Raw genomic sequence first — 21385 nt, 5'->3', positions numbered from 1 at the left:
TTAAGACTACTCTTGCAATTTTAATTCAGCCCCCTTCTGCATATGCATTATGATACAGTCTTTAATTACATGATCACATACTATTGTTTCCACAGGGCTACTTCATTCAGTGCACAAGATGGACAGTGCTCACCAAATGGGTAGCTATTCAATATTTCTTTTATCCTCATCATTCAATGTGTGGCCCCATTCCTTATTTATTGTACACCATCCAAACCCTGCACTGAATAAAGATTTAACTTCCTCATGGGCTTTACTGTGGTGCTCTCATAGTAGTATCTTGGTTCTTTACAGTCATTAATGAACTTCTCTTCATAATGCCACTGTGGTGCCCGGGTGGTGGTATCACTATTTTACACATGAGGAACTGAAGCTTAGAGATTAAATCCAGAAGTGCCAACTAATTTTGGGTGCTCAGTTTGAGAAGCCATGGGCCTGATTTTTTTCCCCAAGTATTTAGCAATTTATAACATTCTATGTTCAGAGCACAACTCCCATTAATCTCAGATGCCATTGTAGAAGTGTGGATCACTCTCAAATCAAACCCCATGTGCCTCAGATTGGTTACCCAACAAGCACATAGTGGTCACCAATGAAAAATTTGGTTTGTGACTTTGCCACAGAGTTTCTATATGGTACTGGGGGAGGCAGAAATAGAATCCAATTCTCTAGAGTGGCATACAGCTGCCTTAACTGCAAGACCATCCTTTTTCTTCCTGCAGTTCCCAGTCTCATTCGTTACACACCTTCCAATTTCTGTGTCAAAAATGAGGCAGGGGTCCTACAGACGAAAGCCTCATTCACTACACAACAGTGATTCCCAGAGCACTGTCCATCATGTGCACTGATTGAGGCAGTGGTCCTGTGGGAAAAAATACTATGTGATCATGTAATTAAAGACTGTATTAAAATGCATATCCACAAGAGGACTGAAATAAGATTGCATTGGCTGGCAACCTTAATTCTGTCTCTTCCTAATTTTGAATACTTGACTGTGCAACCTTAACATTCTTTTGACAATTTTTTTAAATGTAATTTACCAGGTTTCCTTAAAACTTAAAATCCAAAAAGATAAAAATTCCATCATGTGGAGTCATATTGACGACTCTCCTCCTCGTAAGTAGGGTTGGGCTCTTTAGTTCCCATGCACAGTCCTCCCTACTTGAGCTAACAGTAGTGGTAGACGGTTATCTTCTGTTGACCTGCCACTAGACAGGGATGGCAGCAAAGGAATGTTGACTCAGGAGTAATGGGTTCAACTCCAGGTTCTGTTGAGGGTGTGCTTAGGCTTGTCAATGAAACAGTTATAAAAATTTTAACCTGGACTAAGCTGTTAATCTCTTCCTGAGAAACAGCTGAACCAATTTGCCTTAAACTTTTCAAAAAGACATAAGCCTAAGGCAGTCAGCATGAAGTTTCAGTCCAAATGGTTCGAGTTTGGCAAAGCTATAAGCAACTGAAATAGGGTCTTATAATGGAAAATGTCAGGCAATGTTAAATAAACGTGTTAATACCGGTACCACTTATAATGCTGTTATGCTTTTATATATAGACAGTACCAATACTGTAACCTCAGAACTTTTTGATCAAATTAAAGTAGAAACCTTAAGCAATTCTAGTTAAATGCTGGTACAGAAATGTTTTGTGAAATTTTTTAACTTGGAATATAAATCCAGTGTGGTGATTTTTTTGCAGTTTCACATTATCTGTCTGGATAAAATAAACAAAGAAAATGACCCTGTAAACTGTATTGACTACTTAACTTGAAATGTTTTGTTTTTAGCTTGTATCCCTCTGAACAGTATTTCTAATTACTTTTATTGATGCCTATTTTATGAGATTCTGAACGAGAATATTTCATAGGGAAGTAAGTAAAGGACTATAGAAGAATATAGTCGATATAATTTTTCATTATCCAGATAGAAGCACTAAAGGCCTTGTCTACACTGGCACTTTACAGCGCTGCAACTTTCTCGCTGAGGGGTGTGAAAAAACACACCCTTGTGTGCTGCAAGTTTCCACACTGTAAAGTGCCAGTGGAGACAGTGCACCAGCGCTGGGAGAGGGTAGCTATTCCCCTGGTGGAGGTGGTTTTTTTTCAGCTCTCTCCCAGCGCTGGTGCCGCAACTACACAGCCACATTAAAGCGCTGCCGGGGCAGCGCTTTAATGTTGCTAGTGAAGACATGCCCTTAGTCATATGTGGATTTTTAGTTACCACAGTGGTGTTGTGTTTAGATGGTTGGCTGTTTCACAGGAATGTTGTAATCCAGACAAAACAGTTCTCTTTGAGAGAAACCTTTTATGTTAAATTATACAATTCTTTTTGTAAAACTTTTTTCTAATACACAAAGCTATGAAAATGTCTTGCTGATCCTATTTGCTGTACCATAGATTTTTTGTCAGAATTGCCTGCACGATATTGTTTTGTCATCAGTATCTTGATTAACTTTATTGGATTGACACCTCAGAGAATTTCAGAGGGGAGCGCTGTGCAATGGTTTCTTTTGCGGTGACATTTCAAATGCTGGTTCCCTTTGGCACTCATGCCCTTTGTATGTTTGTACAGCCATTAGAGGAGATTTAAGACTCTTTGGGTTGTCGTATATAAAGATACTGATAGTTCTATACCTTATTCATTGAATCCAGGGTCTTATTCCAATAATTACACGTGTATAAGGCACATAGCAATAATATCTGGATACCACTTTCAAAATGAAAAACATAAGATCCATGTTTTTGCAGATCATAAAGCGCATTCTATGCAGTCATTTCCCATCAACAGCTACTTTCCTCCTAGAGCCAGGGAATTTGCAGCCGGAAGACTAATTGAATTTAAAACAAACAAATTAAGAGTTTGCAGGAGAGTCTTTAAGATGTAATTAAGATCCCTGTTTTAACTCCTTTCTTTATAATGATACTTTATTTAAAATTTGGCACCAAATGTTTTTCTTAATGTTTCAGAAGCAGAGCGCTCTGAAAGGAATACATTTGCTGAAAGGCTTTCTGCAGTTGAGGCTATTGCAAATGCAATCTCAGTAGTATCAAGTAATGGTCCAGGAAATCGGGCAGGATCATCAAGCAGCAGAAGGTATAAACTGGTTTTAACAAGCTTGTTTTGTACTTTGAGTACCCTTTGTATGTTAATGAAACTATAAAAGGTGATATTAGGAATATCAATTTCAATATTCTCATTTATTTTGCCATCATAGAAATTACACTTTAATGTACACAGACCACACACATTGAAATCATAAACCTATCCTTGAAGAGGTTTGTTTTGCCTTTTATCTGTAGTAAATCATGGGGTGCTGTTGTCAGATTAAGGAGAAGGAAATGGGGGTGTAGTGATTAAAGTGCAGGAGTGAGGGCCAGACAGTCTTGGTTCTGTTTCTAGCTCTAGCATGGACTTGTGGGCATGTCTTGTAACTACTCTGGCCTTCAGCTTCCTCAACTGTGAAGTGGTATTAGTACTTATCTACAACCTGGAGATTTAGAGGCTTTAATTGTGGTTTATAAAGCACCAAATAAACTGCAGTTAATTAAAGAGTCTAGGAATAGAAGTGTTTTATAGAAGTGTTTGACAATTGCTACTTATATTTACATCTTAGGAAAACTTCTAGGATAGGCTTATGATTTCAGTGTGTGGTCTGTATCTATTAAAGTGTAATTTCTGTGATGGCAAAGTAAATGAGTAATATTGAAATTGATATTCCTAATATCTTTTATAATGATCCATTCTGAAAGCTTCTTAGATTCTTTCAACTTTTCTTCCCCTTTTCCACCCAACCAATTATTGCTACTGGTGGGGGCGAGGGGGGTATGGTACCTATGTTGCTCTAGGTCATTGATAAACTCACAAGGTGTCCCTATTTATTTGCCTGCTGCAAGACCTCTAATTTCATTAAGTGCTCCCCCCACAAGCCTTCAGATCTGAGAGGTATCTACATTGATAGATGTTTAGGACAGAACTTAGATAAGTGTAATGAGTTCTTATCTTTCAAGTATCAGGTTCCAGAGCCATTCCTCAGTTTTCCTTTGACTGGATGGGGAGCCTATATGATATTCGTGCTTTGACTCTCTCACCAAAGCATAAATCCATATAAAATAAAACAGTCCTTTGCCATCCCTGGGCCATAGTCCTCTACTCCATATCGATACAGTCTTCCCTTTTGATGCAGGGGAGTAAAAGGTGGAGCCTTCCTCTTACTCTCTCTGGGATCCCTAACCTTGCAACTTCTAAATAAGGTGCATATACAAGGACTCGAGCTCACACCACTTCTTGTCAGACACTGTGTCCTTCTACTGCTTCCATCACAAGCCTCTATTACCATCTTGCCCCACAAACCCCCACTGGTTATCCAGCTTCAGCCCTGTTGATGCAGTGGGGATAATAGTTGTGTGCCCTTTCTTCATTAAACAGATCCTTCATCTCCTGCTCCTTTGGGGGTTGAACAACTTTTCTCTCCTTGGGGTTCCTCCTCCTTTTAGCCTTTTCCTCCTTAGTCTTTCTCTTAATGGAGAGACCAACTCCATATTTTGCCTTATTGCTGGTCTCTTCTTACTGAGGAATAAGTCCTGTGGTTTTTAGCCTGCTTCCCAATTAGCTTTGCTTTCTCACTTGTTCCCTCTTAAAGGGAACAAGACCCAATAACAGAAGTACTGGGCCACAGCTGCCCTTAAAGGGCCAATATATCCTGCTACAATAGAATGTTGTGAGGAAATTTAAAATTTATTGCTTGACTGATGTTTTCTCTGTACCTAAGACAATTATGGGAATAAAAGAAGTTTGGGTTGCCTTTAACTACAAAAGTTTTTCTTTGATTTATAATTAGGTAATATACTTAATGTGGAAGTGAATTTGTTCTGTTTGGTTTGTATTCAGTTTGAGATTAAGGGAGATGATGAGAAGATCCTTGCGAGCAGCTGGATTGGGTAGACATGAAGCTGGAGCTTCATCTAGTGACCACCAGGACCCAGTTTCTCCACCAATAGCTCCTCCCAGCTGGGTTCCTGATCCTCCTGCAATGGATCCTGGTAAGATTGCTAATGTATCAATGGATGTGAGTGTAAAACTAGACATGATTTAAAAAAAAAAAAAAAAAACTAATGACTTTGAAGGTGAATTTAAAATTTAGTGTCTGAGACTGAAATGTATAGATGTTAAAAAATGTCCTGAAGAGTAAGTAATGTTAGTAATGGAGTAATCAGATGTACTTTTTGTATGGAAGCAGTGATTTAGAATTTAAAAGCACTTATCCAAACTGGTACAATAAACAAAATTTGTTTTAAAAAGTTTGGCAACAGCATTTTAAAGTATTTGCTATAATGTTGGCTATATTGATGTCCGCCTAATGACATGACTTTTTGCTCAAAGCAAAATGTCAGTTAAATATAAACAGGTGTATAGTGTAGCTAGAATACTGCGGAAAAAGCTTGTTGTTAGAATGTACATCAATATATAAAAAATATCCCTGTTGTTCTGTTTACTGAAAGATGGTGACATTGATTTTATCCTGGCCCCCGCTGTGGGATCTCTTACCACAGCAGCGACTGGCACTGGCCCAGGACCTAGCACCTCCACCATACCAGGTGAGAACCTGCTCTTTATCTGGATATGCTTTGGGGGGCGGGAAATCACAAAAGCTACCTTTCTGATAGGTTTTTGTGTATCCCAACTGCTCCTCCTTTGTAAATACAGATAGCTTTGGCTTGAAGCAGCATTTACCACTATTCTTAAACTTATTTTTAAGTAAAGCACAGCTCAATAGAATATCACATACACTTTTATTTACCTGCAAATGTTGTGCATGTAAAAATGTCAATAGTAATATGAAATTGTGCTTACTATCTGTTTCAGCTCATAACATTTCATATTCTCAAATCGACAATCCTTTATATACAGTGAAATGCATAATGTGTTGCTGAAACTGCCAAGACTGTCATAGTCAAGGTGATGATTGATGGTAACCTTAATACAGCTGTCTCTCTTTGATGAAATTACTTTTATTAAATGACCCACTTAATAGGGACCTACTTTGGATTGTTTCCACAGAAGTATTTTTTCTGATTGCAGGTCCTTCTACTGAACCATCTGTAGTGGAATCAAAGGATCGGAAGGCAAATGCTCATTTTATACTGAAATTGTTATGTGATAGTGTCGTTTTACAACCTTATCTTCGAGAGCTACTATCAGCCAAGTAAGGGTTTTCAAATGAAAAGTGCCACCATTGTTTAAAACAAATGTCCCCTGAAGATGATACATGATCTGAAACTTACTCATGAACATCTTGATGAAAATGTCTTCAATATGTAGGCAAATTTTAAATATGAAGCAGTATATTAAACTAGAATTACTGCAGAATGTCTGCAAGAGTGTGTGTGCACACAGATACGTGGATTACAAAGTACTTTACTTCTCAAGTAATCCCTTTGGAGGATATTTAATCTAGGCACTTACACTGTGATAATGCTGTATTGGAGACGGGTATATCATAAGAAATCAACACCAGGTCTAGAGATTCTTTGTGAAAAAAGATGATATGGAATCCAGCTTAATATCTTTGGAGAAGACAAGGGTTTGAAATTTAACTAAATTTTCACAATTGACGAGATTGATAAAATTGATATACTGTTCATACTAGGGAGGAATTAAGAAACAAAGGGACACTACTTAAGTGTCAGGAAACTCTGGAACTTTGACAGACATATTGCCCTTTGTGCAATAAAGATTTGCTATAAGATGCCAAAGAGGTCTGAAGCAAAGATTATAAGGAGTCAAACATTTGAATTCTTTTCTGAAGAGACTATTTATATTATTACAGTAAAAAAAGACACTCTTAATTAGTTGAGTTTCTCCCTTTAATCAACATGACAACGTTTTAAATATATGGTAAATTATTAAATTACCAACTCCTTGCTTTTCCTTAATGTATGCGCTATACTAACTTCATTTTTTAATCTTTCCAGTTTTGTTCTCTGTTACCCCCAAAAAATTCTTTTTGATTACTTTATATGTACCAATATTCAGCAGCCCCACTTATCTAGACTAATTCCTGTTTATATAGGGTTAAGTTGGCCTATTTCATAGCTTTCTTTTGCAACTACAAGTTCAGCATTTTTTTGGCTTATTTGGTAATAACTTTACAAATTTGTTTACTAGAGATGCAAGAGGTATGACACCGTTTATGTCTGCTGTTAGTGGCAGAGCGTACCCTGCTGCAATTACCATTCTGGAAACTGCACAGAAAATTGCCAAAGGTAAATGAGTTTCAAAAATGTTTTATGCATACAGAGCTGTTTCCTTTTTTTAATTTTGGCATACATACAAAAACAGTAATTGATTGTATAACTAACAAACATTCTTTTATGTAAAGTTGTTTGAGTAAATGCTGGTGTTCAAAATTTACCCCCACCCAAAATATGGTGCCTGTGTCATGGATAATTTGCTATTTGAGAACATGTACTAATATGTGTATTAATAGTAGCAATGAAGTTTTGTTAATATTACTACTTTGCTCTATACAAGGCCTTTCATTCAAGGATCTGTTGCTTTACAAACACTAATGAATTAAGATAGTATTCTCAAAATGCTAAATGATTTAAACGTCACAGTACTCCTGTAATATAAATGGATCACTTGATCCACTACTTAAGTTTATTCTTTCTGGTTTGGAATACAGTATATGATGCAACTGTACACATATTTAGGTCCCATTCCTGAAAAGACTTAGGCACCTGCTTAACTTCCTATTGTAGTTATCTGCAGGTGTTCTTTGCAGGGAAGACCTATAGTGTGTTGGGGAAGAAGTCGTCTAAATATTATTGAGAGCATTTTATCATTCATATTTTTAACTCTTTTAAAATTGATTTTATTATGAAAAACTTTGCTTTAAAACACTTTTATGCTTGAATTTTTCTAGCGGAGGCAACTTCTAGTGAAAAAGAGGAAGATGTGTTCATGGGAATGGTTTGCCCATCTGGCACAAACCCAGATGATTCTCCTTTATATGTCCTGTGTTGTAATGATACATGCAGCTTTACGTGGACTGGAGCAGAGCACATTAATCAGGTAAGTTAAACACTTTTTAATAAGTTAAATGGGAATGTGTTTCAACTATGCATTGTCTGTACTTTAGAGTTAGTGTTACTGAACACCACTGGCCCTATTCTTGTATAGATGAACTTCATCTGTTAATTCATTTTAGCAGTTTGGAGTTGTGCTATAGTCGGCTTTATCTATTTCCACTTCTCAAAATGGAAAACATAAATAGGTAGCTGGTTTTGGTCAAAACCTTGTTGCTAGTAGAGTTCTAGGGCTGTTTCCCTGAACAGCTTGGACATAGATTTGTAGGTGAGCAGAGTATTCTATAGTCTGACGGATTAACTAGCAGAAGTGTTTCACAGTAGTTCTATTGTGTGTTAAAGGAATATTTTTAAAAGCAAGATTTTAGAGGCATTGCAGACTTTGATTAACCAACATAAATGAACCTACTCAGCAACTTTTAAAGTCCATTTTTACCGTGGGGCCACTACAGCCACCATTTAAGCTTTAATGCAGCTCTAAAAATGGAGCTTGTCTTCCTTTCAGCTTACTTTTATTCTTCCAGAACTGTCCTGTTGCTCAGTCTTGCCTTAGTTTGACATTGAGTTTTAATAGGGGGGAGGGATAGCTCAGTGGTTTGAGCATTGGCCTGCTAAACCCAAGGTTGTGAGTTCAATCCTTGAGGGGGCCACTTAAGAATCTGGGGCAAAATCAGTACTTGGTACTGCTAGTGAAGGCAGGCGGCAGGACTCGATGACCTTTCAGGGTCCCTTCCAGTTCTGAGATAGGTATCTCTCCATATATTATTATTTTATTTATTATTACTTATTAAAAGCTTCACTTTTACTGAAAGATTACCAAAGGAATACAGTAAAAGCTCTTTTATTCAGCGCTTCACCTATTGGAAAGCTCTATAAACTGGCATTTCTGATCTTCACTGAAATTCCGGTTTATAGTCAGTCAGGGGATTTATAGTCTGGCAGGGGGGTGGGGTGCGGGCTCTGGGAGGGAGTTTGGGTGCGGGAGGAGACTCAGGGCAGTAGATTGGGGTGCAGGAGGGGGTCCTGGGTGCTGGATCTGGGGGGTGCTCACCTCAGGCAGCTCCCTGTAAGCAGTGACCTGTCTCGGCTGCTCCTAGGCGGAGGCATGGCAGGCAGCTCTGTGTGCTGCCCCTGCCTTGAGCACTAGCTTCGCAGCTCCCATTGGCTGGGAACCATGGCCAATGGGAGCTGCGGGGACGGCGCCTGTGGGCGGAGGCAGCATGTGGAGCTACCTGCCTGCCTTTGCCTAGGAGCAGCCGGGACAGGTCACCACTTGCAGGGAGCCACCCGAGGTGAGCGCCTTTCCCCTGCCCTGCATGGATGCAGCACCCCCTCCCATGCCCCAGCCCATTTCCCCGAGCCCCCTCCCACACCCAAACTCCCTCCCTCTTAGTTAACTGTCATTTTTCACTTACTGGCACCCCCCATTCCCGCAACATGCCACATAAAGCATCTTTTACTGTATTTAAGTATACTGTAATATACTTAATCCTGTATCATTATAGAAGATGGAGGCGGAGCAGATGAACTTTTGAGGTCTCTTTCAGCCCTACATTTTTGATATTGTATTGAATTAATATAATATGTGAATATTTATACTAGATATCCATTGTGAGGGGGAGATTATGCATATAACTTCATGTTTATAAAATGGTGGTTTTTTTCATTTTAGGATATTTTTGAATGCCGAACATGTGGCTTACTGGAATCTCTTTGTTGTTGCACAGAATGTGCACGGGTTTGTCACAAAGGTCATGATTGCAAGTAAGTACACACTGAGTTCACTATCTTACAGTCAAATTGATGTCTTAATTGGTTCCATTCACTAACTGCTTTCACTTCTGATTAGTTGTTGCTTCCTATTCATTAGCTTATGCTATAAAATACTTGCAAATTAATAAACTATTAAAAATTAACTTAATATGAACCAGTCTATATCCATAAATGTTTTTAGTCTTTCTGCTATTTGACTAGAGGCAGTGGTATACAGAGTAAATGGTTAGCATATTCAACCACAACCTCAAAAGTTTGCTTCTATAGTAATAAAATGTGAACCAAAGCTATCAAGCATCAAAACAAATTTAATGTATGTTCCCTCTAAAAACTAGCCCTGAGCAAGGGATAAATGAGCTAGAAACCAAATATACATCCAAAATATTTGATTGCTACAAATTTGAAGCTACAGTTTAGGTAACTTCATTAAACAGCTTAAGCTCAGCTGCGTTAATATCAAACATCTGTAAACTAACAAGTTATCATCTTATACCCACAAAGATGTGCTTGTAATTTTTAAGTATCTTTGATTTTTCTTCAGTAGGAAAAAAAGATTTCCGTTTAACTTTTTGATGCTTTGGAGACCCCTTTTAGTTTTTTTAAAAAAGCTATCTGAAATGTGAAAAGTTTTATATAGTGAAACTGTCACGCTAAATCAATAGTAGAACAGAACACCAATAAACTGAAGTTATTTAGGAATAGTAATTTTTTTTCTCTTAAATTAGTGTTTTGTTTGTTTACTGTTATTTCAAAAAGTTTGTAGTAGAAAACTAAATATATTTAAAAAAAAATAAAAACCCAAAAGCCCCTTTCAGTAAATATTTTAAAAATGAATTTCTGAACAGTGATGTTAAAGATTTTTATTTATTTCAGGCTCAAGCGAACATCCCCAACAGCCTACTGTGATTGCTGGGAAAAATGCAAGTGTAAAACATTAATTGCAGGACAGAAGTCTGCTCGTCTTGATCTACTTTACAGACTGCTTACCACTACAAATCTGGTCACAATGCCAAATAGCAGGTAAGTTTTGTATTTGTAGTGACTTGGGGCGGGGGAGTGGAAGGAATAATATATATGACAGGTTTGTTTTTAAATATTTTTCTTACTAATGTATTCTGCATTACAGGGGGGAACACCTTCTATTATTCTTAGTACAGACAGTTGCCAGGCAAACTGTAGAACACTGCCAGTACAGACCACCTAGAATTAGGGAAGATCGTAATCGTAAAACTGCAAATCCTGAAGGTGAGCCTTTTTTCAATGAAAAGAAGACTATGTAGGTCTCTGCATTTCACTACCTTTCTCACATGCCACTCTGGCCTTTTTTTTCTCTTTAGATTCTGATATGCCTGATCACGATTTAGAACCTCCACGATTTGCTCAGCTTGCTTTGGAACGGGTTTTACAAGATTGGAATGCGCTGAAATCTATGATCATGTTTGGCTCCCAGGAGAATAAAGACCCGTGTGTATTTGCAAATATTGTTTCAATTAATTTTTTTAAACTGTTGTTTTTGAGATCTGTCAACTTATATAAATTTTTTTCATTTTGCTTTGTTTTTTCCAAGTCTTAGTGCAAGCAGTAGAATAGGTCATCTTTTGCCTGAAGAACAAGTTTACCTTAATCAGCAAAGTGGTACAATTCGGTTGGACTGCTTTACACATTGCCTTATTGTCAAGTGCACAGCAGACATTTTGGTAAGCACTCTTAGCCATGTTTTAAATTAATTTTGTACATCATGCAATATCCATTAGATACAAGTTTAAGAGTTGGTTTTTAATTCAGTTTCAAATATAAGGCATGGGATTTTCCACCCAATTCTGCTCTTACGTGATCTACTAAATATGCCTTTTTTTACATTAAGGAACTAGCACATTTTTAGATACCAGTTTTCTGTGAATCTTTAATTTAGACACTTGAAACATAATGCATTAAGCATTTCTAGTGTGATTCCTTACCACATAAATAATACATTATATTGTTCTTTCCATAGCTTTTAGATACTTTGCTGGGTACTCTTGTAAAGGAGCTACAAAATAAATACACTCCAGGGCGCAGAGAAGAAGCTATTGCCGTTACAATGAGATTTCTGCGTTCTGTGGCAAGAGTTTTTGTTATTCTTAGTGTGGAAATGGCTTCATCCAAAAAGAAAAAGTAAGGGTTGTTTTACTTATTACATAAATGGATGTGTATGAACTGGTGTTGGTCATTAATAAAGAAAACACTAAAATGGTTTTGTGGGGGTAGGTGATGCATAAGGCTTCTGAAACTAACTTTTTACTTTTGGAGATCTGGATTCAAATGATATTTAAGTTCCATATAAAAAGGAATGGTTTGACTCTTATTTTAGTCTCTCTTTTCCCATAGCATACTTAAAGAGATAAGGTGGGTGAGGTGATATCTTTTTTTGGACCGACTTCTCTTTTCAAGGTTTCAAGTTACACAGACCTGAACAAGAGCTCTGTGTAGCTCTTTCACCCACAGAAGTTGGTCCAGTAAAAGATATGACCTCACCCACCTTGTTTCTCTAATATCCTGGGACCAACACAGCTACAACATACATAACATAGTCACACAGTTCAGCACAATTGGCAGTTTCTTGTAGTGTCTCCAGACTTATGTCAGGTGTCACAGATAAAAAATGAAGTGTGTTGGTGGAACTGTGAAGTTTACATCACACATGGCCCTACCCACAGTGCTGCATTGGACCTCAGCTTTTATAAATTGCGAGCTGAACTTCTTTTAGTTAAGATATAAAAGGAACCTTACATTTTAATGTTGAATGAGTTCTGTTTTTTATACAAAATGTACTGCCTTGACCAACTTTGTTCTGTCAACAATACACTTGTATGTGCTGCCTCATTTTTGAGGCATTAACAAGAAGTAGTTGAACTAGAACTAGTTGAGAATTTTTCAATAAATGCCGATAAAAGCTAAAGCAAACTTTTTGTTGGTGGAGGGAGGGAGGCTTGCAGGCTCACCCACCCCAGAACATTCAGTGATTGGTGCTCATCTGGGATGTGGGAGACTTAAGTTCAAGCACCTGCTCCAGTGGAAATGTCTACAAAGTAGAACTATTCCAACAGAAAAGACTGAGACCCCATACTTCAGAATAGCTATTGGCTGATAGTTAGGATGCTGACTTGGGATGAAGGAGACTGGCAAAGCAGGGATTTGAACCTGGACATCCTTCATCCCATGTTAATGCCTTAATCCCCATGTTGTTGGCTGTTCTGGGAGAGGTGTGAGAGTCTGTTTTTTGTTTGTTTGTTTTGTCCTGTTGCAGAACAGGAAAAGTTTGAAAATCTCTGAAAAGGATGGGAAGGCAGTTCTCCCAGTAGCTCTAATTCTAACTCTCTTTTGACCAACATCATCATAAATTTATTGCAATTTCTGTAGCTTCGCTTGCTTCACTTGTCGTGTAACTGAGTGTTTTGCTTTTTGTTTTGAGAATGCATTACACATATATTGTCTCATATTCTGTCATTGGTTAATAATTTTTACCCATATATCTCTTATAAACACTTTTCAAAAGATGACCTATTTGATTCTTCTTTCCACAATTTTTTTTCTAGCAACTTCATTCCACAACCAATTGGAAAATGTAAACGTGTATTCCAAGCATTGTTACCCTATGCTGTGGAAGAGTTGTGTAATGTAGCGGAATCCCTAATTATTCCAGTCAGGATGGGTATTGCGCGTCCTACTGCACCATTTACTCTTGCTAGCACTAGTATAGATGCCATGCAAGGCAGTGAAGAACTATTCTCTGTGGAGCCTCTACCACCAAGACCATCATCTGATCAGTCTAGCAGGTAAAGTTAACTACTTATTCTATTCATCTCGTCATGTGCTTGCTAAAATATGGTTTTGGAATGTTCTTTAAAGAATCATTTTATATATTTAGTAGCAGAATGTAAACGCTCCATATTACAAGTAAAATGTTGCCAAAATACTTGCCTATGAGCATATAAATCACAAAAAATTGTGTGGCAGCATCCACCGGAACATAATAAAAGAATAACAGGTCTGTGTACTTTGCATCTGGACCTGTCAGTGTGTGAATACAGGATGCTTTTTACAATATGTGGGAGGCAGGAAAAACCATAATCAGTTGTTCTGAGGGTAATCTGGTGTTGTTTGGCTGAGTCTAGAGCAGTGGTTCTTAATCTTTACTGCAGCCTGTACCCCTTTGGTTCTCAAAATATCTTCTCACCCCTTATAAAAAATCGTTGAAGTAGGTCAGTTCTTTAAACCAAGATATATCGTAACTATAGAATAAAAGAGCGAGAATTATCTTTTGTATAATGTTAATAAATAAATGTGCTTAATTTGTGTTTTCAATGATTTACCTTCTAAAAAAATCTGGCATGTCTCGCACCCCCCTGAAAGGGCATCTCGTGCTCCCATGGGGTACGTGCACCCCAGGTTAAGAACCACTGGTCTAGAGAAATGCAACTGCTGCTGGAGACCCCCAATGAGCATGAGAGCAAATCTCTGACCATATTGGAAACACAGAGAGATGAAGACAGTCTGATTCCAGCCCAAGTGCAGTAAGGGGTAATGATATTGAAACTCATTCACAGAGCGAGACACTGGATCAAGTAACTTTTAGCCAGAAGATAAATAGAAAAAATGCTAGTGTTCAGCAGTACTGGAGAAGTGCTAATGGCTGGGTAAAAGCAGCAATTTGCCAGTGCCCATGGTACTTTCCTTTCTTCACTGACTACTGCTGTCATCCCCTCTCGCATACATGAACACACTGATTAATTGCTGCTGTTTGGGGTGTTTATGGAAAGATGAACATGTGCTGAGTAAGTGACAATCTAACTCCATTTTAGTCTAATTTGAAAGTGTTTTTCTCATTTGGAAGAAAGGAAAGGAAAAAGCTGGTCCTCCTAATTTGATAGTAAATCTAAGGAAGTCCTTTTGTTCTTCCATCCTCACACTTCCACTAGATTTTTAGATTAGCTCTGTTGTGAGAAGGGAAGTGAATGACTACTACTTAGTTAAAAATATTTATACTGTAATTTTTTCTGTTGCAGTAGTTTACTTACGTTTCTATTTTATTGTAGTTCCAGTCAGTCTCAGTCCTCCTACATTATAAGGAATCCTCAGCAGAGACGGATCAGCCAGTCACAGCCAGTTCGTGGCAGAGATGAAGAGCAAGATGATATTGTATCAGCAGATGTGGAAGAGGTTATTTTCTTAATTTTTCTCAATTTGATACATCATGTGCATTTTGCTGTTTAAATATCAGTGAATAATTAGTAGCACTCATCTCTGAGCTAGGAAGTCATGAATTCAGTACTTGAGCATATACATGGTATTGAGACTGCAGTGGCCTCCAGGAATGCTGCAAGTAAGGTCTGCTATACACATGAAAAAAGTGTGGTGAAGCTCTGCGTTACAAGACAGTAGTTCCTGACGTGATTACAACATGGTTCAGTCTTGCTATGGAAATAGGATTGGACTGAATGGTGGTGTAGACATGTTCTTAAGTTTGAATTTTGCAAAACTAGAACATGATTCAGAACACTGTTAAAGTAACATGCAGTCCTTTACATGCTGCATGTTTCAAGTATGTTGGGTGATATTTTGTTGTAAAAATACGTTAACATATGGTAGATTTCAGAGCATAGGTCCACCAAGAGATGTTTTTTCCTTTGGATAAGATCCTTTGTAGTTTTTTTAGGTGGATGATAAAAAATAAATATAAATATATATAGAAACTCAAAGAATTAGTTAATCCTGGTGTTCGTGGCCAACATTTCCCTTTCAATATTAGGTTCTGATGTCCAAGGCAACTTTATGTTTGGGTGCCTTGTCTGTTTCATAACACTTCATTTGTGAACTGTCAAATGAGCTGCCACACAAACTAGGGCAAATAAATACCTTCCTCCTCCTCACCTCTATCTGAATTGTATGCTCAGTTTATACTAGTATTGCTGCAGAAAACAGAATTGTCACTTTGCTCTTTCCAGAATTTTGTTCTTGGAATCATAGTGCAGACACCTTGTACTTGAACAGAACTAAGATAAATATACATGTTACAGCATAAAAATAAAAAGCATTTTCCAGGTTGAAGTGGTTGAGGGAGTAGCTGGAGAGGAAGACCACCATGATGAACAAGAAGAACATGGAGAAGAAAATGCTGAAGCAGAAGGACAACATGACGAGCATGATGAAGACGGTATACACTTTTCATTCATATACTGTTACTTTATTAACAATTTTATCCATAATCCAAAAGGAGCATCTCTCCTTCTTCCTCCCTCCCTCATCCCTTTAAAAGACAAGATTCTGGACAAACCGTTACAGTTAACAAGTCCCCTCCCAAAGAAAAACAGATGCATGTTATTTTTATGTATATCTAAAAGCATAATGTAGGTATGAATAGCAGCTGCTAATGCTCCAGCAATAATACAGCATAAAGAAAGTAATAAGTTAAAATTTAAATACATCAGAGCCAGGAAGCCTGTGAAAGAACAGATGAGTTTGCTGAACTACCAAGGAATAAAGGGAGCAATTAAGGAGGCTAAGGTATTGCAAAGAAGCTAATGGCTTCTTAGCATTGGTCTTCACCACAGAATTTTGAGGCAATACAGACTTCATAGCTTCGCTTTTCAGCTAATAAATCAGACACTGACAGATTGAGGTTTCAAAGTGATGGAACAAATTGACAGTTAAAGACTAACAAATCGCTCTAGGCCCTGATGATGATGGTGATCCAAGAGTTCTGAAGGAACTTCAGAATGAAATGATTGAATTGCTAATAAAAGGTACTCAGTTTCACATTAAAATCAGTTGCTATACTAGAGGATAGCAAGTGCTGTACCCCTTTTTTTACAAGGATGCTGTGGAAGCTCATGGAAATTACAGAACAGTGAGACTTACTTCAATATTCGATAAACTGTTTGAAACACCCATTATAGAGCGTTATAGAACACTTAGATGAACAAGATGTGAAAGGGACTTTTGCAAAGGAAAGTCATGCCTCTCCAATATACAACAATTCTTTTTAGCATGTCAGCAAAATAGTAGGGGGAAAAAAAGAACTGATTTATATAATTTATTTGAAATTTCAAAAAGCATTTGAACAAAGTCCTTCAGAAGAGTTACGGGCTAGAAACTGGCATAGATTAAAAAAAGAGTAGAAATAGTCAGTATTAAATAGAAAAGATTAGGTGGGGTGCCCCAAGGATTCATAAAAGGACCGTTTTTTATTCAGTACAATTATTAATGATGTAATAAGTGGAGTGAACAGGGAGATGGCAAAAATTTCAGATGACCCAATTATTTAGGTTGGTCAAGACTAGAGAAGACAGGACTACTGGGGAGACATAACAAAGTGAGACAAATGAATAGCATGATGTCAAACAAAATACAGTATTGCCAAATGCTTAGTAATACAGGTTGGAAAGAATAATTTGAACTGCTAACATACATTTATATCAGATAGGAAAAAAAAAGAGGGATATTAACCTTTTATATTTGAGGTCTTAAGACAACCACAAACTGTGTTAGGTTAGAAAAGATTTCTTCCTATGACAAACTTTTCCATAATTGTCTATTATGGAGACTGTTGCTCTTTTGTCTGAATTGTCTGGTACCAGCCATTGTCAGAGACAGTATGCCAGCCTAGATGGACCAAAGGTCTGATGAAATATGGCATTTTCTATGTTCCTAAAGGTAGGATTGCCCTGGCTTTTCCTTTTGAACCATTTTATTTGCAGGTAATCCTGATTATCCAGATTTGGGTTTGTCCAAAACTGAAATGTGACTAGAAACTATCAAATTCTGATTACCTGAAGGCTTCAGTGGCTCCCAAGATATTCAGTTTTTATATGTACATTTTATTTCTTGAAACAGAACATAATCCTGTAATTAAAGGCTATGTAATACATATGCACAGGGAGCAGAATTAAGGCTGTAAGTGCCACTTTAAATGTAGAATCTTGTGGCTTGAGTTCTTAATGAGTTCTTAATTCTCAAAACAGAAGAAATAAAAGTGTAGAAGTGAGATGGCTTTAAGATGCTTAGTACTCTGTTATGAGCGTGAGGTGTAATACATATACAGGACTACACAAATTCCTTTGATATTAAATTATTTTTCTGTAAGCATTAGATGTTAATATTGTATTTTTTCATTTTTACAGGCAGTGACATGGAGCTGGATCTACTAGCAGCAGCTGAAACAGAAAGTGACAGTGAGAGTAACCACAGCAATCAGGACAATGCTAGCGGGCGTAGAAGTGTTGTCACTGCAGCTACTGCGGGATCAGAAGCAGGTACACCATTTCATCCACTCTTGCATCGTTCTTTATTTAAATTTGGAAGCCAGGATTTAGGCATATGTGATAAAGGAAAGTATCTAACTGATTAAATACAGGTTGGGAGAGACTTTACTTGTCAGCTTCTAGTACAAAATCTTTGAAGGGTCACATGCTGCTTAGTGCCAAGGGCAGTAAACGGCAGAGAACAAATGCAGGAGAAATCTGGGGAAATAGTTAGTTCTTCCCGCAATTTGTAGGGGAAACCCTTAGCATTTAAATGAGACTTTTCCTCCTGTAATCCTCTCTAAAGCTTCTCCTCCTCTGTTTTTCTCACTTAATGTTTGGATTTGTCTATATTAAGATGGCAGTGTGCAGCCCTCTTAAGAGAAATGGGCTCTTGTAGTATTGCTTTCTGCCTATGTTCTGTTGCCGCGTAGCTGTTTGTTAGCATCAGTGTGAAAATACCTGGGAGTGTTGTAAAAGTCAGCTTAAAATGTTTTAATATTTCTTTTTCCCTCTGTAACTTGAACACTACTTTTAAGTATTTTTGAGAGCAACTGTTCTGCCTTCTTGTTTGGGAGCAGGATCCTTCTAAATCAGAGTTGAAGTCTTCTGAAGGTCAAACTTGTACATTGACTTTCTGCTCTATTACTGTTACTGAAAACGGACTGTGGTTTTAATTAAAATGTTCCTTAATCATTTAACTTTCTTTCAAAACATAAGTAAAACTAATTTGATTCCCTTTCCATAAAACTGTCGCAGAAAGTTAGCACTAGTATTTTAAGGACAATTTGTTAGAATGCATTTCTGGATGTTCTGTAAGCATGGTACTTGAATGTTACAATTATAGTTGTTTTTCAGGAAGAAGTTTTCAAACACTTATTATATATGTACAATAGTCTGACTGCATCACTGCTTATAAATGAATTACAATAAACACTATTTTCCTACATAGGTGCTAGCAGTGTTCCAGCATTTTTTTCTGAGGATGATTCTCAGTCAAATGACTCCAGTGATTCAGACAGCAGCAGTAGCCAGAGTGATGACATAGAGCAGGAGACCTTCATGCTTGATGAGCCTCTAGAGCGAACCACAAATAGCTCTCATGCCAATGGTGCTGCCCAAGCTCCCCGTTCAATGCAGTGGGCTGTACGTAACACCCAGAATCAGAGAACAACTAGCACGGCTCCATCAAGCACATCTGCCCCAGCAGGCAAGTCTCAGCAAAGGGAATACATGTACATCATTTATAAATGGTTTTGTTCTTTGTTTTTGCTGTTTAATAAGATTTGTCTATGCTTCCTGCTAAATCGGCAGTGCTGCGATCTATGCAGCGGTGTCAATTTAGCAGGTTTGGTGAAGACAAGCTAAGCTGATGGCAGAGTGCTCTCCCATCGATGTCTGTACTCGACCTCCCCGAGAGGCGGAATGTAAGTTGGGGGGAGAGCGTCTCCAGTCAACATAACGCAGTGTAGACACTGCTGTAAGTTGACCCTAAGTTATGTGGACTTCAGTTATGTAACTTACATAACTGCAGTAGTGTAACATAGGTCAACTTACAGCATTAGTGTAGACCAGCCCATAGGATTAAATGTTAAGTAAGTTTTTTTACCACATATTATCTTTTTGCTTTAGCTTAAGAGAAACATGCGCAGTCTTACAGTGCTTTCCCTGTTTAAGCTTTAGTTAAGAAATTAGTAGAATACAGTATTTACTTCTGCTCCAAGAAGGTATTAGTATTAAGTTTTATTAGTTAGAGCTGCAGGGCCAGTACAGGTACATTATTCATGTTTAATCACTTAAAAGTTTAGTTTATTTTAATAACTTTTTCTGTTGTCAAACACAAGAATTAATAAAGGATATATAAAATCATTAATGGTGTCATACTTTCTCTTCTCTTTAGCAAGTTCAGCAGGTTTGATTTATATTGATCCATCAAACTTACGTCGAAGCGGCACCATCAGCACAAGTGCTGCAGCAGCAGCTGCAGCTTTAGAAGCTAGCAATGCAAGCAGCTATTTAACATCTGCGAGCAGCTTAGCGAGGGCATACAGTATTGTGATCCGACAGATATCTGATTTGATGGGTTTGATTCCCAAATACAATCATCTGGTATACTCCCAGATCCCCGCTGCAGTGAAACTGACTTATCAGGATGCAGTAAACTTGCAGGTATGGTGCAACTAGAACATTCTAGACATCGATTCTGGTTTCAGTGCTAACTTTTTTTTTTTTTTAAATAAAATACCTGTATTTGCATTCCAGTTAATTGCTGTAGAACTTTAAATGTTTTTAACACGTTGGATTATCCATATTTCACACAGAGTAATCTAATCTCTCTGTAAACCCATTTAGGGTAAATTTTTTTACATCTTAGAGTTGAAATTGTGTCCACAAACTTTGCGTTATTGCTACTTGGCATTTTTATAGCTCCTTCCGTCCATGTTTGAATGCTTTGAAATAATGTATTATGGCTTGCAAAACTCACCTCTGGGCATAACTTGTGTACACCAGTGCAGTAGTTCCCCTTCCCCCAAACAAAAACAAAACACCTTGCAGTAAAATCATTCTCAACAAACTCACAGTCAACCTATGCAGGCACAAACCCATGATAAACATATGTAGAAACAGTTGTTTTTTTTCCCACTACCCTCTTCAAGGAGAACACTCCAGGTCACCAACTCAAGAGTCAATAGCAGCATTGTGTTCCCAGTTCCTTTAGTCTCTGCGCCAGGGCCCCACTCTCCAGGCAAGTCTCCTGACTCTTGCCTCTGCCCCCAAGTCAGGTGTCCTGTAAGAGAGTTCCCCACAATGTTCCATTCCCCAGGCTTCCCTGCTTGTGAGTCCTGCCCCTGTTCAGGGAACATCTCTTCAGGACCAACTCCTTATCCTCCCTCAGCCACCCACTTAGGTCTCTGAGAGATCCATTCAGTGTTCTACTCCTCAGGTCTCCCTGATGATGCAGGTTTAATTTAGGCCCTGGAGCGTTGCACATCAGTTTTTGGTGGTACTCATAGAAGAAGTGAGCTATAAGGAAGAATTTGAAAGGGTAGAAGGATGACAGCTGTCACGTGGGGAGAAAGGGAGTTCAACGTCTGAGAGGCACCATGGAAGAAGACTTAAAGAATGGTTGGAAAATAGACTTGAGGCTTCCAGGAGGAAGGCTTGAGGAACATAGGCAAAGGGAATAGGGAGCAGTAATTTGGAGATGAAGATGAGGAACTTGATACAAAAGGTGAGAGGAAGTCACAGA

At 38.0% G+C, this 21385-nt stretch overlaps 1 protein-coding gene across 10 annotated transcripts in view; it reads left to right on the top strand.

Annotated features, from left to right (window-relative positions):
- UBR5 (ubiquitin protein ligase E3 component n-recognin 5) overlaps positions 1 to 21385 on the top strand; it is a 142022-nt gene that overhangs the window by 84124 nt on the left and 36513 nt on the right. For 5 of the 10 annotated variants that reach the window (XM_034763408.1, XM_034763411.1, XM_034763415.1 and 2 more), the window contains 19 exons: positions 96 to 140; positions 2963 to 3089; positions 4884 to 5035; positions 5495 to 5590; positions 6075 to 6198; positions 7161 to 7258; positions 7921 to 8069; positions 9756 to 9847; positions 10730 to 10876; positions 10983 to 11101; positions 11194 to 11320; positions 11424 to 11553; positions 11850 to 12010; positions 13432 to 13671; positions 14932 to 15055; positions 15938 to 16049; positions 18016 to 18147; positions 19088 to 19345; positions 20036 to 20304. In XM_034763408.1, the coding sequence (XP_034619299.1) occupies positions 96 to 140; positions 2963 to 3089; positions 4884 to 5035; positions 5495 to 5590; positions 6075 to 6198; positions 7161 to 7258; positions 7921 to 8069; positions 9756 to 9847; positions 10730 to 10876; positions 10983 to 11101; positions 11194 to 11320; positions 11424 to 11553; positions 11850 to 12010; positions 13432 to 13671; positions 14932 to 15055; positions 15938 to 16049; positions 18016 to 18147; positions 19088 to 19345; positions 20036 to 20304 (2702 nt within the window). The remainder of the gene's footprint in view (positions 1 to 95; positions 141 to 2962; positions 3090 to 4883; positions 5036 to 5494; positions 5591 to 6074; positions 6199 to 7160; positions 7259 to 7920; positions 8070 to 9755; positions 9848 to 10729; positions 10877 to 10982; positions 11102 to 11193; positions 11321 to 11423; positions 11554 to 11849; positions 12011 to 13431; positions 13672 to 14931; positions 15056 to 15937; positions 16050 to 18015; positions 18148 to 19087; positions 19346 to 20035; positions 20305 to 21385) is intronic. The other 5 variants (XM_034763414.1, XM_034763412.1, XM_034763407.1 and 2 more) reach the window with 4 other exon arrangements.

Source organism: Trachemys scripta, chromosome 2, assembly GCF_013100865.1.
Source record: "Trachemys scripta elegans isolate TJP31775 chromosome 2, CAS_Tse_1.0, whole genome shotgun sequence".
NCBI classification, from domain to species: Eukaryota; Metazoa; Chordata; order Testudines; family Emydidae; genus Trachemys; species Trachemys scripta.
This window is presented reverse-complemented; position numbering and strand designations above follow the sequence as displayed.